Raw genomic sequence first — 19,389 nt, 5'->3', positions numbered from 1 at the left:
AACAAATAATAAGAACACTCAACAAATCAAACCAATCATAAAAGATACATTCTTATCAAGAATGAATTAAAATGTAAGTATAATATTAGGGAGGAAGCATGAATACTTATCAAACATTAGGTATTATGTTAGCATTTTATGTAAAAGATATTACTTCATTTTCAAAGGAACCATTTGAAAGATGAAACATTACCTGTTCAAATAAAAGTGTGTCCCTTTGTGTTCCCATCAGTAGCCCTTGAATGCCACTGTGAGAACTGCTTTTAACAAGCTGAAAACATCTTTTTCTCTGGCCTTAGGACATTCAGGGTGACAGTCCAGGAATGCATCTTTTAGTATGTGCTCACGTGATTCTTGGGTACTTGGTTACAAGTCTACTTTAGACCCATTGGTGTAGTTATGGTTTGGAGACAGGTGCTGAATGACCACTGAACAAGGAATCTTTTTCATCACGGGAAGGGGTTTCATTACCTAGCTATGGAGAGTTATTTTGACAGTGACTAGCACCTAATTTGGGTGGGAGGTTCTAATTCTCTACATTCCTGCTTTATAAACAGCAAGCACACCGTGTGAGGCTGGGACTCAACACACTTGGATGATATTTGTGCATCCCTGCTACCTATCTTGATCCAGTAAAACTTTCATGACCCATCCTGTTCATCTTTTCTCAGCTTAATGAAATGTCCAAACCATTCTGGGCTGAACAAATGTACCATCTCCTTGCAGCCTGGATACTGAAGAGGTTTCAACTGGAGAAAGTCCATTTCTGTCTCAAGACAATGATATTGTAATAGGAGGAACACATGTGTTTTCCAACTAATTCAAAAGTATTCCAGTGTAAACTGCTTTAAATGCTGTAGAAAACACGTAAAGGGTCCTTAAAATATTAAAAAGAAGTGTTATATTAAACCAGTCTATCAAAGGCTTGGCTACACTCCCACCTTCATTGTACCAGCATTCACAATAGCTAAGAAATGACCACCAAGTGATAATTCGTCATACATACATACATAGCATAATGTGATTAAGCCACAAAAATATGAAATTCTGTTATTTATGACACCATGGGTAGAAATGAAATCATTATGTTAAATAAGCCATACAAAGAAAGATAAATGCCATATTTTCATTTATATATGGAAGCTAAAATGCTAATTTGGAAATAGAAAGTACAACAGTGGTCACTTGGTGTTTGTAAGGGTATGCTGGTGGTAGTGGGGAACAGAGAACAGTTAGTCAACACATAGCACAAAGAGGGGTGAGTGATGCTGTTTTATAGTATACCAGAGCCATCGTTGTTGCCAATAATTTGTTGTGTATTTCAAAATAGCTACAGTAGAGAATTCTGAGTGCTTCCAGCATGAAGAAATGAGTATTTGAGGTGATGGATATATTAATTGGCTATTATACATTGTTTATATGAGTCAAAATTTTACACTGTGCCTCATTAGTATGTTCAGTTAGCATGTGTCAACTGGTAAAACTCCTTAAGTTCTACACAGCACATGCACTGGTCAGACTTTTAATGCTGTTATACAAAGTACTTGAGCAAAAACAACTGGAGGTGAAGTGGGTGGATTTGATTTAGCTCATCATGGTGATCAGAGAATGTCTGTGCTGTTTGACCTTTTCTGTTTCCCCTGTTTATTTCATTTGGTCCTCAGTCTATGGGATGGGGCTGCCTCTATTCAAGCAAGGTCTTTCTTTCTTAGTTAATCCCTTTAAGATGTACACAGAGCAGTGCTTTACTTAATCTTATAGGCACTTCTCAGTCCAATCAAGTTGACAGTCAAGGTTAACCATCATAGTATCTAAAGGGGCCCAGGTAAATACTAATACATTTCTCTCCTGTTCTCCTCCCTTCTCTTTCCTTTCCTAGCTTCCCTTGCCCTTTCTTCCTCAACTATTGAACACCTATCATGTACAAATCCTCGTGTAATGTATTAGATAGTCCAGAAGTCTGACTCCAAATCCAGTAGAAGACAGGGTATGGATCCTATTGTGGCAGCAGCATGAAAATACAATAAGAACAGAGGAGGCTATATTCAATGACTGGATGGCTTCAGTGAAAAAGCACCATTTGGAAGGAATGTTGATAGATGAACAGGCATGCACCAATCCCCACGAGGAAGAGGACATTGGAAGCCAAGAAGAAACAGTGTTCAAAGATATTGAAATGTTTTGCACACATTCTGTTCAGAGGACTGAGTGTAGCCTGGTGAAGCTGCTGTACTGTGTGCCTCCGAGTGTGTGTGTGTGGGGGGGGGCTAGGGAGAGAACAGAACGCTGTGACTGAAAAGATAATGGGGGAATACAGAACCTTTTATGTACTGTAAAATGATTGAGGGGTTTGAAGTATGTGGTTAACCACACTTGTGTACTCAGGTTTTATGGGCGTAAAACTTAACGTCTAACAACTTCAGAAGGCTGATAGACAAGTTAGGAGTGTGGTGAGGAACTGAAACCAGATTTATGTTTAAGGAAGAACACGATGAAGCAGTGTGAGTAACCTCAGATAAGGACTGTGTTGAATGCAGTAGTGAATGTGGGAGCATACTCCTTGAACCAAGGTGGGAGTATCAGTGATGGAGCAAAGGAAATCAACTTGAGAAACACCTAGAAGACAATCAACAGTCCTTGGGCTAATTAGATGTCTGGGGAAGGAGGAGGAGAGAAATAAAGGGAATTCCTGGAGTTCTTCTGAGTCACAACTGGCTATGCATTGAATTGTGTTGATTCTGAGAGGAGGGTATAGGCAACGTGTTTAGTTTTGACTTCTCATTAATTCTGACTCAGAAAGGGTCAGAATTTGCTTTTGAAGAGTCCTTTGTGTATTTTTTAAAATTTAAGTTGAACTTATTTGCTTTGCATGTGTGTGCATGAGTACACCTATGTATGCTATGCATGACACATGTGTAGGAGTCAAAAGAAGAGCTTGCAGAAGTTGTTTCTCCTTCCACCATGTGTCCTAGGGTTTAAACTTAGACAGTCAGGCTTGGTGGCAAGTACCTTTATGGGCTGAGCCAACTGGCTGCTCCCTCTGCCCCCACCTCTATTTTTGAGAAAAAAATATCAATATAAAGTCCAGGTTGGGCTGGGTGGTGGTGGCACACACCTTTAATCCCAGCACTCCAGAGGCAGAGACAGGATTATCTTTGTGAATTTGAGGCCAGCCTAGGCTACAGAGTGAATTCCAGGACAACCAAGGCTACATAGAGAAACTCTGTCTTGAAAAAAATCAAAACAACAACAACAACAACAACAAAAAGGCAACTAAAGTCCAGGTTGGCCTGAAGTTTTTGATCTTCCTGGCTCAGATTACTGGTTGCTAAGATTGTTTGAGTGTACTGCCCTATCTCCTGATTCTGAACTGAACTTTTAAAGGTTGTTCAGATAGCTTTATTTTTTTTTCCTGCGAGAAGGGACAGAGGTTGAAAAAACAAAACAAAGACAAGGATGAATCTAGAAAATCTGCTTGAATAAAGCATAGAGGTGGGCATCATGGAACAGTCCCAGGAGAGCTGAATATAGTTACAACAACAGACTGGGGTGCAATTTTGTCCAGTTTGACTCTGATTGCTGGCTACTGTGTTGTCCCTGCTGTTACATCAATGGTAGTCCCAGATTCTGTTTTGTTTGTTGTTGTTTAGAAGTGTGGTTTAAACAGTAAAGCCTCTATTACTAGAACAATATAAATGTTTTCTCAAATATGACAAACACCACGTGTAGAATCAATTTTATCTATGAAAAAGATAAGAAATCCAGGAAAATCTTTTACAGAGAGTGAAGGTGAGGGCAAAGGATAAGGAGAAGTAAAAAGAAAGGCAGGGAGAGAGAAAAAAGATAGATAGATAGATAGATAGAGAGAGAGAGAGAGAGAGAGAGAGAGAGAGGGAGAGAGACTAAGTTGACCTCACCAGATCTGCATCAGGTTCAAGTACAAACCAGCAAAAGGGAGGAGGTGAGGTCTGTTATGAAAATACCATTCATGATTCTCTTCTGTTTGGGGAGGGAGGAGGACATGCAATCAACTTCACTGAACCCACTACAGTGAGGCACACACTGGACCAACTAAGTAGTACAAGTAGAGTGGCTTGTGTGACAGAAACTGGCAGCAATAACTCTGCCAACAGAAAACACTGTGGCTTTGAAGAGCTTCCCACACACATGGCATACAGGAACATTTTTTTTTTCTGAGTGGGTGTTGGAATGTACAAAGTTTGGCTCCCTTCAGTCAGCACCTTCCAAAGGCCTTAAGTGGCTAAAGCTTTCTTATGTGGCCTGGCCACTTCAACTTTTTTTCTTATATAAATGTGTTTGTGTCAAATGAGGGTAAAAATATGTTTGAAGGCTTTACCACATTCTATGCATTATTGGGGTCTCTTTTTCATGTGAAACTACTGGTACTGATTGCAATAGGACCTGGGGGGGGGGTGAAGGTTTTTCCACACAGGTTATACTCATAGGGCCAATCACTGTCACCAGTTTGGGTTTTCATGTGCTGATACAGGTCAGAGCCAATCACATAGGTTTTCCCATACTGCTTGCACTTGAAAGGCCTCTCTCCAGTGTGTACTCCTTGTTGAAGACTGCTGCTGCTGTCTATAAAACACTGTCCACATTCCTTGTATTCATAGGGTCTTTCTCTAACTTGAACAGTCCAGTGCCAAATGAGGGCGGACAGCATGAAGGCTTTCCCATATTGTTGCATTTGTAAGACCTTTCTTTATTGTGAATTCTCTGGTGCAAAGCAAGTACATCTTTGTGGTTGAAGGTTTTCCCACATTCACTGCACATGAAAGATTTCTATTCCTGGATGCACCTTTTGGTACTTCTTCAGTTTATAGAGATAACTAACTGAAGGCCTTCCCACACTCATTACACACATGAGCTATGACTCCACTAAAATTTTCTTGAGGACTGACTGGGGTTGAGTTTTCCTTGAGAGCTTTCTTGCCTGTTACTCAAATGTCTTCTATTAGACTGAATTACCAGTTGTTTGAGAGGAAATGAAGATCTTCTGAAAGCTTGTCCCAGAGTCATTGTATTGTGGGCTCCATGATGTCCATGGGTGGGATGGGGTAGGAAGGCTGATGGATACTTATTGATTCTGCACAGTTTTTCCTTGTTGGGGGATCCATGGTGCTGAAGGTCAGCGGTGTCTATGCTATCTTGCCATATTCTCCACACATACAGGGCTTCTCTGACACTTGTTTACAAGGAGTTTCCTCATCTTACACCATACACTGACAACACAGAGTTTAGTGAGTACAAAGTTTTCCATCAACACCTCACCATACATGGTCTGGGTCACATTAAGGTGTTTCCATTCTTCTCTAGAGAAACACATGACTATGTCTTCAAACACCACCAGTCTGATATGGCCTTTTACTCCTCCTGAGATACCCTCCACTGAGATATTTTCTCCTCATTATCAAACAGTTTGATCCCTTTATCTGATCTATACTATGGAAATATTATCATGTATTATTTTTGGAGGGAGGAGGGTCCACTATAGGAAACAAACTTCAAAATATCATGCTAATAAAATATCTTATTCTATGTGGTTTAGAGTCAAACTTTAAAAGCCATATTAATATGTGTGTGTGTGTGCGTGTGTGTGTGCGTGCGTGCATGCACACACACATACACACACACACACACACTCATGCACTTGATATATGCATCCATATTGTTGCATGTATAGAAGTTGGAGAACAATTTTGTAGACTTAATTCTACCCCCTTCTATCTTTACATGAGTCTGGGTATTGAACTTAGTTTGCCATGAATATGCAACAAGTGCCTTTCCCCACTAAGCAACTATACCAGCTCCAGAATCAACCTTTAATTAACTTCAAATTCTAAGTTTTCACCTAAAACAAAAATAACATTTAAAAATTAATTTAAAAATGAAACAGATTACTTTTTCCTGTTTTCCTGTGGGAATAAATGTAATTATTCCTAAATAAATAAACAAGAAGAGAAAATCATGAAAATAAAAGCAGCTGGAGATGAGGTCACATTTTTGTTGTCTTTGTAGAACATCTGGAATCAGCAGGGTGTAGTTCTTAGCATGTAAGATTCTTTGGAAGACTGACTTCTCTGGGAGACAGCTCTGTGAACAAGAAAAGGAGTGAAGGAACCATCAGAAGTTCAATAATCATAAGAGAGTGTCTTTACTGAGGAACATAGGACATTACATGCTACAAATTATGTAGATATTAGTATTATATTATATGGCCATATAAGCGTTCATGAAATATGTTGAATTTAATGGATTAATTATAGGTATCCATTCACTATCATGTGATATAAGAATAAGAACAATGCCAATGCAGTTTGAAAAAAGCAGTTGTAGTAGATGTTAGCAAGCCCATTACTGACATCAGGATGTAGTTTGGATATTAGGTAAATACTGATTGACCTGTGAAATGGGGAGCAACACATGAACAAGTGGATTGCAAGGTGACATTCATGGTATGGTAGCAGTTTGATGAAATAGAAAAAAAAAAAAGAGCATGCACAAAGTTGTTGATTGTGGTGAATACTGGGAGTGAGCTTCCATGTTTTCCATTGGGCAGTCTGACAATGGGACAGATTTCTTCAGGAAGTCACCCTGGTTCTGTTGGAGGTGAAAGTGCCAGGAAGTCAGGTGTTACAGATGTGGAGAAAGCAGTGATCTGTAGTATCTTCATGTCATCTTCATTGTAGAGCTCATAAGAATGTTTTCATCTCTGTCCTCCTGGGTCAAATGATTGGTGATGGTTCTTGGGGAAAGACATAGTTATACCGGGGCACGATGTTTGTTGTCAAGTCATTTCACCATTGGTTAAAGAGCACAGACATGGCTTTGGGAGATGATGAGTTCTTCTCCAATGGTTTCTTTCCTTCTTGTGCCCCTTAGAAGAATGCATATCTCTGAAAGCAGAGTTGGTTTGGATGTCCATTAAGCACCCACCAGGTCCCAGTACATGATTATCACTTCTGGCCTATTGTCCAGTCTAGTAATATTAAGTCTTCTTGCTTAGATTGAAAGCCTTACAATGTAGTCCAAGCTCTTTATTCATTTAAAACTTTTTCTAGGCTTGCTGTGTGGCAGAATCTGGTCCGCTCTGTGCCAGTAATCAACCCAACAGATGGATACTCTTTGGAACTTTTTTTTTTTAATGCTGCTTTTTTTTATTGAATAACAGTATCCTTTGCTGTACAGAGTTTTTTAGTTTCATAAGGTCCTACTTTTTTTTTAATTTTTTCAAATTTATTTTATATAATAAAGTCCATTTAAATGAAAACAAACATTTATAGACAATATTTGGGAATTTGGGCGTTGTTCTTTCCAAACTACTTCCTGCTGGTAAGAGGCGCTGTCATGGGGGATTCGAAGAAGATTCAGAAATCCTGGCTGTAGTCTGTAAGGCTGCTTTGTCCAGCTGTTTTGAATGTAGGATCACCTCGTACTCTGTTTCAGGCGGTCTGGCTTGATCAAACCACATTAGTCTGGAAGGAATCCACATCTTTTTCATTTTCTGTGGAAACAAAAAATAGAAATCCTTTTCCCCAGTATCTTGTCCTTGAACTTAAATTTTGGAGTCAAAGCATTTTTTTTAATTTAATTTATTATTTTACATGTCAATCCCAGTTCCTTTCCCTCTCCCTCTCTTCCTCCTTCCCTCCTTCCTCCCCTCCCTCCCTCCCTCCTTCCCTCCTTTTTACCCTCTCTGCCCTCTCACATGCACTCATGGAGCCCTCAACTAATGCCTGTTGGAAACAGGATCAAACACCCATACATAAACACTGAGTCGAACTAGAACCCAGATGCAGGTGGAGAGGATAAGACCAGGCTGCAGAAACACATACAGACAGCTTACCTGAACAAGGAGGAGCTAACGGCCACTAGACTGATAGCTGGGAAGCCAGCATGGGACTGACTCAGGCCCCCCTGAATATGGGTCTCAGCCAGAAGGACTGAGCAGTCTAAGGGACCTCAGACAGTGGAGCCAGGATGCATCCCTGGTGCAAAAAGGACTCTGCGAACACATCCCCCATGGAGGGATAACTGCCTTAATCTAGAGACAGGAGAGAAGCCCTAGTCCCTACTTCACATGACCTGTCAGATCTACATGACCCCAACTGGATGGCATTCCTCTTTGGAACTTTTAAAATCTGCAATATAGTAACCTCTCTTTCTTTCTCCCTTCCCCCCCACACAAATATACACACAGACACATACATATAGATACACATGGGCACATATACACATAAACAACACACACACACACTGACACACACACACACACACACACACACACACACACACACACACACACACACACACAGAAGTGCACCAACCCCAAACAAAACTATCAGATGGAGAGAAAGGCTTCTAGAGATGTAAGGGGTGATATGCTAGGTGTGGCTCAGTAACTGCTTCAGACTGTAGAGAGTCAAGCTGAGATCTGAATTATGTGGAGAGATCAACCTGTCAAAATGTTGCTTAGAACTTACCAGTCTACCATAAGTCCACTTTCCTCACAACAACAGATTGTATCTGAATGACATACCTCACCTTCAATCCCACTTCATTCTTGCAGTAGTTCGTTGATACAGGGACTATTACTCCAGTTTATTTTAGACGGGGGAGTCATTTCCGATGATAAACTAACACGTGGTAGAACAGGAGCATCACCTTTAAGTTTGCCGCCTTTTCTCCTCTGCCCTCTCTCTCCTGTGGGACTTGGGTCAGCATACTGCATAGGGAGCAGCCTGCCTAGATAGGTGGTCACCTCAGGTACTGGCCTGTCTGTGATGTTATTTTCTTATGATTTAGTTGTTGGGTTTTATTTTTCTGTTTCTCAAACTTCTCAATTGTGTCTGTTTACCCTGTCTTTTCAGGCTGATTGTCAGGAACCCAAATGATTCACCTATAATTCAATTCAATTCTGACTTACCCAAAATTAGTTTTAGACTCCATGAGTCTCAGTCTGATAAAACTGTCCCCACCTCAAGTGTCAGTCACAAGTATCAGGTCCCCAGGTTTCCCACACTTAGGTCTGTCTTGGATACAATGTCATATGGATCCTAGACAACCCAACCATCTATGTTTGATAATGTGCTGGGATGCTTCACAAAACTCTTATTTATTAATATTTTTGGTTATTATAAAGAATGAAAATCAACAGCTGGGTGAAATTGTATATGGGGGTCTAGAAGGGTCCTTGCTTAGTAGCTTCTATCCCCATTGAGCTGAGGCGTGAGACCCTCTTGGTACCTCCATGGGATTGCCAACCTGAATCTCTCTGATGCTATCATTGGGTTCTTATAGAGATTTCACTATGTAGACAAAACTGACATTGAACCCACTCTCTAGCCTTTCTTCCCCCTGAGACTGGAAGTGGGACCAGAAATTCCAACCCTTTGGCCACCAACTCCCACATTGAATCTCCCCTGAAGTAACCATGCTATTTTCTGAAGTTTGTATTCATATCTCAGCATGAACTGAGGTGTATGTGTGAAAGGGGTCCAACCAGAACAAAAGCATACATTGCAATCATTTGGGAAATACCTAGAGTTTTGATTGCTTGTGTCAGGAATGGGGAAGAAATATCAAATATATTTCCTCTTATGCTAAGGATATGCCAAGCAAGAGATATTCCAATTTCAGGGTGACAGTAGTGTCTAGAAAATAACTCTTGCCCAGCATTGCCTGATTAGGATGCTGCCTGCAGAAACTGCTGTCATTTGAATGGCCATGGCCATTGGGTGGAGTGCATCTTGCTGATTTCTTCACTCTCTGCAGTTTGAGGCCTGTGAAAACCTGTCTAAGGGGAACCCAGAACTTGTCCACTCAGCACAGTCATTAGCTCAATTGTGAATAATCAGCAAGTGTTCAGTCCCTGTCTGGGTGACACCTACTAATGAGAATATCAGAGACCTGAGGGAGGAGAAGAATATTATGAGAGGCAGGCTTGTTCTGGAGAAAGACTTTTAATTAAGAGGGATTGGGTTCTGGTACCTACCAGCTGGGTGACTCTAGGTACATCACTTGGCCTCTTTGAACTTCATCTTCCTTATGCTGACCCATGGCTAGTGAAACTTCCTGTGTAGGCTTATGAAAGTGAAATATATTTGGGAAAGTATATATTTAGGGTTATGGAAATATTTAGGGTCACAGAATCCATGTTTTCACCTTTACCCCAAGTTTATGTGAACAGTCATCCACAAGTAAGGGTGTTATCACCTTGTCTGCTGCCAAAGAGTTAGATAAGTTGCTTTCTGGACAGCTACCTGGTAAGACAAGGAGGAGTTTTCATAGCTCTGGATGGCAGCACCCCAGGCTAAGAACAGGGAATGGAGTAGTTAAAGAAACTAAAGCCTGGAACATACCTACCTGTTCTGCCCTCTCCCACAGTCAGGCCGTTGCCTTGGTATAATGCAGTGACCTCTTGATATAAGGCAGTGACTTATGCTCATGACAGCTTGAGAATGATACATTTAGGGCACCCACAGGTGGTCCACTCATAGCTGTGGACCAGAAAAGATCTAAGTGTAAAGTAAAGTTTCCTTTGAGGAGCCATTAGATGAAGTAATGGCTATATCTTAGAATCCCAAATCCCACCCCCTCAACATAAAGTTATCTATTTTATCTTACTTCTCCTCTCTCCTCCCCTCCACTCCCCTCCCTTCCCTTCCTACAGGGTCTTACTATATAGCACAATCAACTCACTGTAGATCAGGCTGTCTTTGAACTCATGATTCTCCTGCCTCACATTCAAGGGCTGGGGTTATAGGTGTGTGCTCTCATGCTCAGCTTCTGAGTTGCATTTTTAAACTGTGCATAATGCTCATGTCCTACAATAAACTGCCATTTTTGTCCTTAAGTGTACTTGTGTTTCCAGACCCAGTACCTTTTCTGAAGGCTAGTCCCACCTCTCGAAGCCCCTTCTCTCTTCCTCCTTTCCCAGTTACTGAAATTCTACCAATTATTTTCAAGGCAATTAGCCATTATCCTGCAAGGATTTTGCTAATTATCATCTTGGTAGGATCTTTCACAATTTGAAACTAATTTTGCCTTTTGTGCACTTCATATGGTACCTAATATTTTCTTGTCCTGAATTATAGCTATTTTAAAATTCATCCTCTCTTCTGCTAGACCTTTGAGGGTGATACATTTATCTTTGGCACTCATACCTTACCCATGGCCCTAGATGTAGTAGACACTGTTAATTGAACTAAAGTAAGACTTTATCATGGAAATACTTTGATGATGGCTTCCTTGGTTTCGGGGCTGGACAGAAGCGATGTTCTTGTTTTGTTCTGTCTTGTCCTCTGATGGGGAGCTGTGACTAGAGAGGTGGCATTCCAGACTTGAGAATAAGGGACTTGCCACATCCCAAACTGAGAAGTGAAATTAGGTTAAGTGAAATCCAAGTATTACAGAGAGACTGGGGCTGCTATGGGAACATGGGATTCAAGGAAAGAGAAACGGGTGAGACAGAGGTGGGGCAGCCTGTGGTGAGGTCAGACACACAGACAGCAAGAGGGGACTATGTGGGCATTTTGCTTCCTTCCCTAGCATCTCAGTTTCCTGACCTGTTGGACTGTATTATAACCACTACTCAGCTGGGGTGTGTGTTAGTTTCTCCTTGACACTACACTGAGGCATGCTGTTGATAACCAAAACACAAACACAAAAACCAAACCCAACCAAAATAAAACCAACCAAACAACCAACCAACCAACCAACCATCCAACCAACAAACCAACCAACCAACCAAACAAACAAACCAGGTTTATTTGGTTCATAGTTTTGGAGTTTGAAAGTATAGACTCAGGAGAAGGCCATACAGCAGATGTCAGGCATGGAGGGGAAGGCTTATATCTCCAAGTGAAGTACTAACCAGATCTAACCTTGCTTAGGAATGAAATCAAATGAGACTGGGTAAGCCAGGGTGTGGCCACAGACAAGGCTCTCACCTGATACAGGAAGCCAGAGAACTCTCTGGGCACAGGCTCTGGCTCAGGCTTATGTAACAACTTGCTGTTCTCATCACTGCAGGCAAGCAGGTTTCTCTTCAGAGTGGTGTCTCTGATGACAGAAGGATGCTCACTACTTCCCATCCCTTAAAGGCTCCAGTGCCTCTCAGTGCTCCCACATAGAAACTAAGCTCCAAGCACACAAACCCTTAGGGGAGAAAAAAACAAACAAACAAACAAACAAAAAAAAAAAACAAAAAGCAAAACAAAACCAAAACACACACACACACACTCACACACACACAAACCCCAACAACAACAACAAAAAACCATCTCCAATTCACCAAATCATAGCAGTGGCCAGTCAGCTCTTTGTGTGCACCCTTTCCTTCTATAGATCCCTAACTGCAAATATCCCAGTTCTCCGGCACTGAGGTGGAAGCTAAGGAGTTTAAGTCAGGTGGGAGAAACTAAAGTGTCTTCAGCAAGAGTTTTCCACTGTGAGGGATGGGAGTGGCCATCCTTGACAGTGTGAAGGTTTCCCACAATTCCTGACTTTTGGACGCTGTATTCCAGAAGCAACGTTCACCAAGTTGAGAGTGACCATGTCCTCTGGAAAACAAAATCACTCTGGATGGAAACCATTGGCTCTCAGAGTGAGCGAATAAGAGACTCTTCAATCAATGAGATGGAAGACAGGACCTGACTGATGTGTGCCCTTGGCTTAGAGAAAAGAATCTGTCTAGGACCACAGCAAGTGGGAGAAGAGTCTTTCCTTAAAGGGCATCTCTTCTCATTCTGACTGGTTATTTTTTGCCCATTTCTTCCTATGAACTCAGGAATTCATAATTAGACTGTTTATAATCTTTGTCTCATGGTATATTTACATTATTTGTTCATGTACTGCCTTAACTTAGTGACAAATCCACCACCTTATATAGTGTTTTGTCACCAAAGTTTGCCTTGAATTTATGATCCTCTTGCTTATCTTCTTGAGTACTGGGATTACAAACATGCAAAATGAACAGTATTCAAGCTGTTTGCTTTAAGAACTGTATTTTCCTCACCCAATAGAATACTCATTGTCTTGCCTGTGAGTTCATTATCCTCTTTAAATAGAATTTGTTTTAAAATTTATAAAAAGTTATAATGCCGTTGTAATCATTTGCACCTGCTTTTTCTACTGTTTTCTTACTAAAAGTTTATATGCTTGATGTGTGGCTGAAATCCCACAGTGTGGGCAGATTGCAACACAACATCCCAACTCATTAGACAGTTTGGGTTATTTTGTGCATGTCTTTTGGTGATCTCCAGCTGAGTTTTAAAGTGTAAGTATCTGGAGATAATATCTTCACAATTTTGGGTGAATTTCAAAAGAAGATGTCTGAATAATAATTTATATGTGAAAATAACTGGGGGACCAATTTAAAGTTTGAAGACTATTTACCAATTCAGCAGCAACAACAGTAACAGAAACCCCTTTGCTTCCCCACACCCTCCAAATTTCTAGGTTAGGCTATTTTGATTGAGAGATTCTCAATTGAATCTGAACTTCAAATTAAATTAGAAGTCTATGTAATTCTCCTTTGCCTAAGAATGGCAAATGAGAAATTACCAGGACAGAATTTTTGTAAGTCCTAGAGGGAAGCAAACAGAAAATCACATATATTTAACATGGTCTGCCATAATACGTTCAAATTACAGTGAAGCATTCTTTTCACACTCAATATTTGGAGATAAGGGAAAAGAAATTATCTTTAGGGAGGTAAAGTCTTAAAAATTTGATTTTTTCAAGCTTTCAAATGTTTAATGAAGTCTGCAGAGAGATGAAAAGGTGTCTAGGCTAGCATGATTTGACTGTAGTATGATTGGATGAATTGATGTGTTTAAAGGAAATGCATAATAATCAGGCTGAGGGATGGTTGTAGAAAGATTCCAGAGCCTATATTTTTGTTTGTTGATTGTGTGTGTTTTTTTTTATTTAAATTGGAAAAAAGCTTGTTTTACATGTCAATCCCAGTTTCTAACCCTCCCATCCTCCCCTGTTCCCCCCACCAATCACTATCCCATCCCTTTCTGCTCCCCAGGGAGGGTGAGACCTTCCATGCAGAGTCTTCAAAGTCTGTCATATTATCTGGAGCAGGGATCAGGCCCTCCCCTATGTGTCCAGGCTGAGGGAGTATCCTTCTATGTGGAATGGACTCTCAAAATCCATTTGTATACTATGATAAATACTGATCCTTTGCCAGAGGCCCCATAGACTGCTCAGTCCTCCCAACGAACACCACATTCAGGGAGTTTGGGGTCAGTCCTATGCTTGTTTCACAGCTATCAGAATGGAGTCCATGAGCTCCCCCTTGTTCAGATCAGCAGTTTCTGTGGGTTTCTATAGACTAGTCTTGACCCCTTTGCTCATCTCTCTTCCCTGTCTGCAACTGGATTCCAAGAGTTCGGCTCAATGTTTAGCTACGGGTGTCATCTTCTGTTTCCATCAGCTAGTAGATGAAGGCTCGTGTTTGTCTTTTTGTGACTGGGTTACCGCACTCAGTTCTAGTTCCATCCATTTACCTGTGAATTTCAAGATTCATTGTTTTTTTTCTGCTGAGTAGTACTCCATTGTGCAAATGTAGCACATTTTCTGCATCCATTCTTCAGCTGAGAAGCATTTAAGTTGCTTCCAGGTTCTGGAGCCCATTTTTAAGAACAATGATTACATTGGACTCCACAGACAGAAAAATTCTGACTGTGGAAATGGTGCTATTGGAAAGCAACATCTTCTCGGTGTTAACACGTGTGTTTAGCTGATTGGCATGATAGTGACATTCACTTCTCTCTTTTGGTATGCTCAGCTTCTGACATCTGCTGATCTTGAGTCCTCCTAGGAAGGGTCATTGTGCTGAGAGATCCCAGGATTCAAAGGCTGAGAGCTACCCTGAGGACGGTTGGGACATTACATGATGATGTCACATGAGGAAGGTTCTTCTGAGATAGCCACTGTCCTTTTCTAGATGTCACTATCAGTTGCTCCTCCATGTTTCGGTTTCATCCCAATTCTGCATTTACAAGTCCTTGACTGTGTGAGGCCCTCCGCTAGGTTTCTGAGAGTGAACTCCGAAAGATTAGCTTGAGTCGGCCTCATGAATCTTCTAGAAGAGGGCCTTGAAATGCCTCTGTGAGACGTGTGTGTGTGTGTGTGTGTGTGTGTGTGTGTGTGTGTTTATGTGAGGAAGAATGCATGGATGGGAGGATAAAAAGAGCAATACAGTACTACTCTGTGGTGCATGTAGCCTGCCATGAACTGTATAATATTATTTGGACATTTTTCTAATGTCAATTTTGGGCTCATCAAGCTCTTTTTGTGGGAGATGACAGCAGTTGGGGAATGGGAAGGGAGGCAGCATAACTGCTTCAAGCATATTCAGAGACATGGCAAGCACTCCGTAACATAAGAAGCAAATCAGCACCAGATGATGATGGCACAGTTCCAACTTTTGCAACTTATACCCCCCCCCCATACCTGGTCATATAATTCCCTTCAAATCTGTGATATTAGCTTACTTCAACAAGCAACAACTGAACATGCCTTGTGCAAATACTTTGACCCTTCCTACATAAAATTTAACAACATACCACAGACCACGAGCCACTAAAGGAAGTGGGCAGTGTTCACCTGCCCAAGAATAAGGAACTACAGGGTAGCCTAAGGGGTTCAGATGGGGTTGGCTTGCCAGTGACACTGTGTACTCCTCTTTTTCTGGGGCTAGTAACAGTAGTAATGACAGGGCCTATGACCACATTTAGATGATAAGGGATTTGGCCACCTTCTGTATCTCTCTCCATCATTCTTTACTTAGCCTTACAATTCCATTTCTTTCCCCCTCTAATCTAGTGAGTTTCTATAGGCTAGAAACATTGTTTTACATCTGTCATAGTCTGGCACATGCCAGCTATTTGAATAACACTTCAAAAACTTGTTAAATTAAATTAAACTGAAATTAAGGCTAGAGAAAGAAGGGACCAATTAGAAAGAGCAGTCCACCTCCATCCTGCTTTCTGTGTGCTGCAAAGCCAGTTTTGAGTTATGCATGAGCTTTGTGTCTTGGGAAAGATATGTGACTTTTTTCAACTATGGAGAGGGTACTTGTAAAGTGCTTAGGGAGAGACTTTAATTAGCTGTAGCACTGTTATCTTGATAATTATTAGTTACTGGTAAAAGCTTTTTATATATGATAACTTTGAACTTGAACTTTTTTAACCAGAGAAGAAAGATGATAATTTCTGCTTAGTCTCTCTTGACGATGAACACAATGACACTTTCAAATACTAACAGAGACGTTTTCACGTTGGCACAGAGTAACTCATACAAATTACATGGCGCTCCACTGCCAATAGAAGAAAACATTTAAATACTACTTTTAGAAAGGACTTTAGAAAGAGCACACTCCCCATAGAGGGATACTCCCTTAACCTAGAGGCAGGAGGGAGGCCTAGTCCATAATCCAAATAACTTGACGGATTTTGTTGACCCCTCTTGGAAGGTACCACCCTCCCTGTGGAGTGGGGGATGGGATGGGAGGGTGGTCGGGGGGGGGCATGGGTGAGGGAGAGAGGGAGGAAGGGAAAGGGAACTGGGATCAATATGTAAATAATCAAATAAGTAAATATATAAAAGAAAAATAAACACGTGAACCCTCTGAAATAAAACATAAATAAGGATGATGTTTGTGCTTCTGCATGACAAGGAATAATCTTCATGGAAGGATCCAATGAGTGGGAAGGGATGGAGCTTAGAAAACAAAAAGAAAGTAATAGGGTAATGAGACTGGGGAGTAGAAGCTGATCTGTGCAAAACTATAGGACAGAAGAGGACATGGGAAGAATTTGGGGGAGGCATACTGGTTAGAATGGGATCAATAATAGGCAGCAGGTTGAATGTGGAATGGAGCTAGCCCAATCTTGGCAGTTGGAAAGCAGTAGCTTGAGCTTGAGCAGAGATGTGTCCTGTCAGGTTACATGTCTGCCTTGTAAAATGGGTTAAGAGCATTTCAGAAAATCATACTGAATTAGGTAATGTAACAAGTTGTCCTTCACCTCCCATATGACTGCACTAGTGTGGTAGGAAAGGATCTAGTAATTACACACTGGAGTACCTTTCAGACAAGACCTTTCTCTGTTGATGTAGTATTCATTTCATAAGATAAAGAAGTTGGTGATGCCAAGTTTGATGTTCAGTGCAATTGTTACTTTAAGTCCATCAAAAGCACAGTGGTTAACACTAGGATCTTTGATCTAACTGTGTTAACCAGGGCCTAGGTTTTCATGTCTGTGTTGGGGCTATGGGACCAAGTCATTGTAATGTTAGCAGGAACAGCAACATCATCAGCACAATTGCCATCGCCATCATCACTACCACCACCATCATCACCATCAGCATAATCAGGGTAACAGCAGCAGGAGAGATTCTGATGTAGACTTAAATATTTTCAGTTATTTACACCCTACAGCAACTTTGTGCTATCACTGTCCCATTTTTTTTTTTTTTTTTTTTTTTTTTGTGTGGGCAACAAAGGGATCACATAGCTTACTAAAATTCACATGTCTAGCAAATGACAACACTGATTTCTGAAAACAAAGAGCCCCACTCCAGTTGTGCTTTCACCCAGGATAATGATTGGTCCAGGGTAACTCTGTGTTTAGGCTGTAGACATTGCCTTTTATGGCTAAAGGGTTCCTTCTTGGAGGTCAAGAATCATGTCTGAACTTCTTAGTCAGGAACCCGGATTCATTCTTTGTACCCTCTACCCCCTCCCATGCCTGCCTTCCCTTGCTAGACCATTCACTTCCCGCCTCCATTTCATACCCAAAGGTGGTGTTTGTCCATTATCTTTACTGATCAACACTTGGAATAATTTTTGTTCTATTTCAGGAAATCTTTGGCTATAGGACTCAAGGTTGTCGGAAAACGCTCTGTATCATTGGATCCATCTTCTCTCTCGGAATCCTCCCGTTGGTGTTTTACTGGAGACCAGCTTGGCATGTATGGGCAAACTGTGTCCCTTGTTCCCTGCAAGAAGCAGATGTTGTGCTGCTGAAGACAACTGTGAGTGTACATACATCTTTTTTTTTTTTGTGTGGATTTTGTCCCTTTTCCTAGATATTGGGCTGTAAGTTGTCTGGGGGAGCTGTCCCCAAGGCAGGTGGCACATGGGTAGGCTCCATCACTGTGCACCTACCCAGAACCAAGAAATTTGTCTCCCTTCTTTCCTTCCTTCCTTCCTTCCTTCCTTCCTCCCTCCCTCCCTCTCTCCCTCCCTCCCCCTCCCTTTCTTCTTTTCTTCCTTCCTTTCTTATTTTTTTTCCTTCCTTCCTTATTTATTTATTTATTTTGGGTTTTCTGAGGCATGGTTTCTCTGTGAAATAGTCCTGGCTGTCCTGGAACTCACTCTGTAGACCAAGCTGGACTTAAACTCACAGAGATCTGCCTATCTCTCTTCCCAAGTGCTGGGATTAAAGACATGTGCCACAAATGTCTGGCTCTAATGGGATTTCTTAAGAAGAGTTACTTCACAGAGGAGTGCCTTTAAAATTGCAACTTTAGCAAATGTTAGAGATAATACGGTCATGTTGATTTCTGAAATACTGGGTAGTGTAGAGTGGTTAAGTCAAGGCTACAAGCCATTAACTCCAAATTCCTACTGCCCCTTGACTTCAAGCCTGACTTATGGCCTCCACAATAATGATTCAGGAAAAGAGACAAGACATGAAAGGACGTTGAGAGCACATTCCCTATGGAGGGATATTCCCTTAGCCTAGAGACAGGAGTGGGGTGGGGCGTGGCTAGACCCTACTCCAAAAGATTTGACAGAAGGCATCACCCTCCCTGTGGAGTGGGTGGGGAATGGGGCAGGAGGGGGGCTTGGAGAGCATGGGAGGGAAGGGGGGAGAGTGAACTGGGATCATTATGTAAAATAATAAAAAGTAATAAATATATATTTTTAAAAAAGAAAAGGAATAAGGGAGTTTGTGAGATGAAGAGCATCCCACTGTGGAAGATGCTGTCTGTCTCACTGGACTGATAGGAGAGAGTCATAGTTTTTGATATGCTTGTGCCCTGTTCTTCAGAAATACCAGGGCAAAAAATGCAGCCATTTTGTCACTATCATGTGAGGCTCTTTCTGCATACCTTGATGTCATGTCCTTGTAGCACTCATGACATTGAGACCACACACATCATCTCCACAGGAAAGCTAGCTCTACCATGGGAGGGGCTTTATTATGTGTTAACTGATACATTTTCAGTTCCAGCATCTGTATGGGGTGACTGACAGGCAGGCATGGTACTGTTACGGAGGGAATGAAGTGACAGTCTCTTAAAGGATTCTTTCCTGACTAATCTACCCTGTTATTTTAACAA

At 41.3% G+C, this 19,389-nt stretch overlaps 1 protein-coding gene across 3 annotated transcripts in view; it reads left to right on the top strand.

The window, feature by feature from the left end:
- Positions 1 to 19,389, top strand: part of Atp13a4 (ATPase 13A4) — a 128,644-nt gene that overhangs the window by 31,190 nt on the left and 78,065 nt on the right. For all 3 annotated transcript variants that reach the window (XR_007834950.1, XM_051191265.1, XM_051191264.1), the window contains exon 3: positions 17,902 to 18,075. Coding sequence is in view for 2 of the 3 variants with exons in the window: in XM_051191265.1 (XP_051047222.1) it covers positions 17,902 to 18,075 (174 nt within the window). In the remaining variant the exon portion in view is untranslated. The remainder of the gene's footprint in view (positions 1 to 17,901; positions 18,076 to 19,389) is intronic.

Source organism: Phodopus roborovskii, unplaced genomic scaffold (assembly GCF_943737965.1).
Source record: "Phodopus roborovskii unplaced genomic scaffold, PHOROB, whole genome shotgun sequence".
NCBI lineage: Eukaryota > Metazoa > Chordata > Mammalia > Rodentia > Cricetidae > Phodopus > Phodopus roborovskii.
This window is presented reverse-complemented; position numbering and strand designations above follow the sequence as displayed.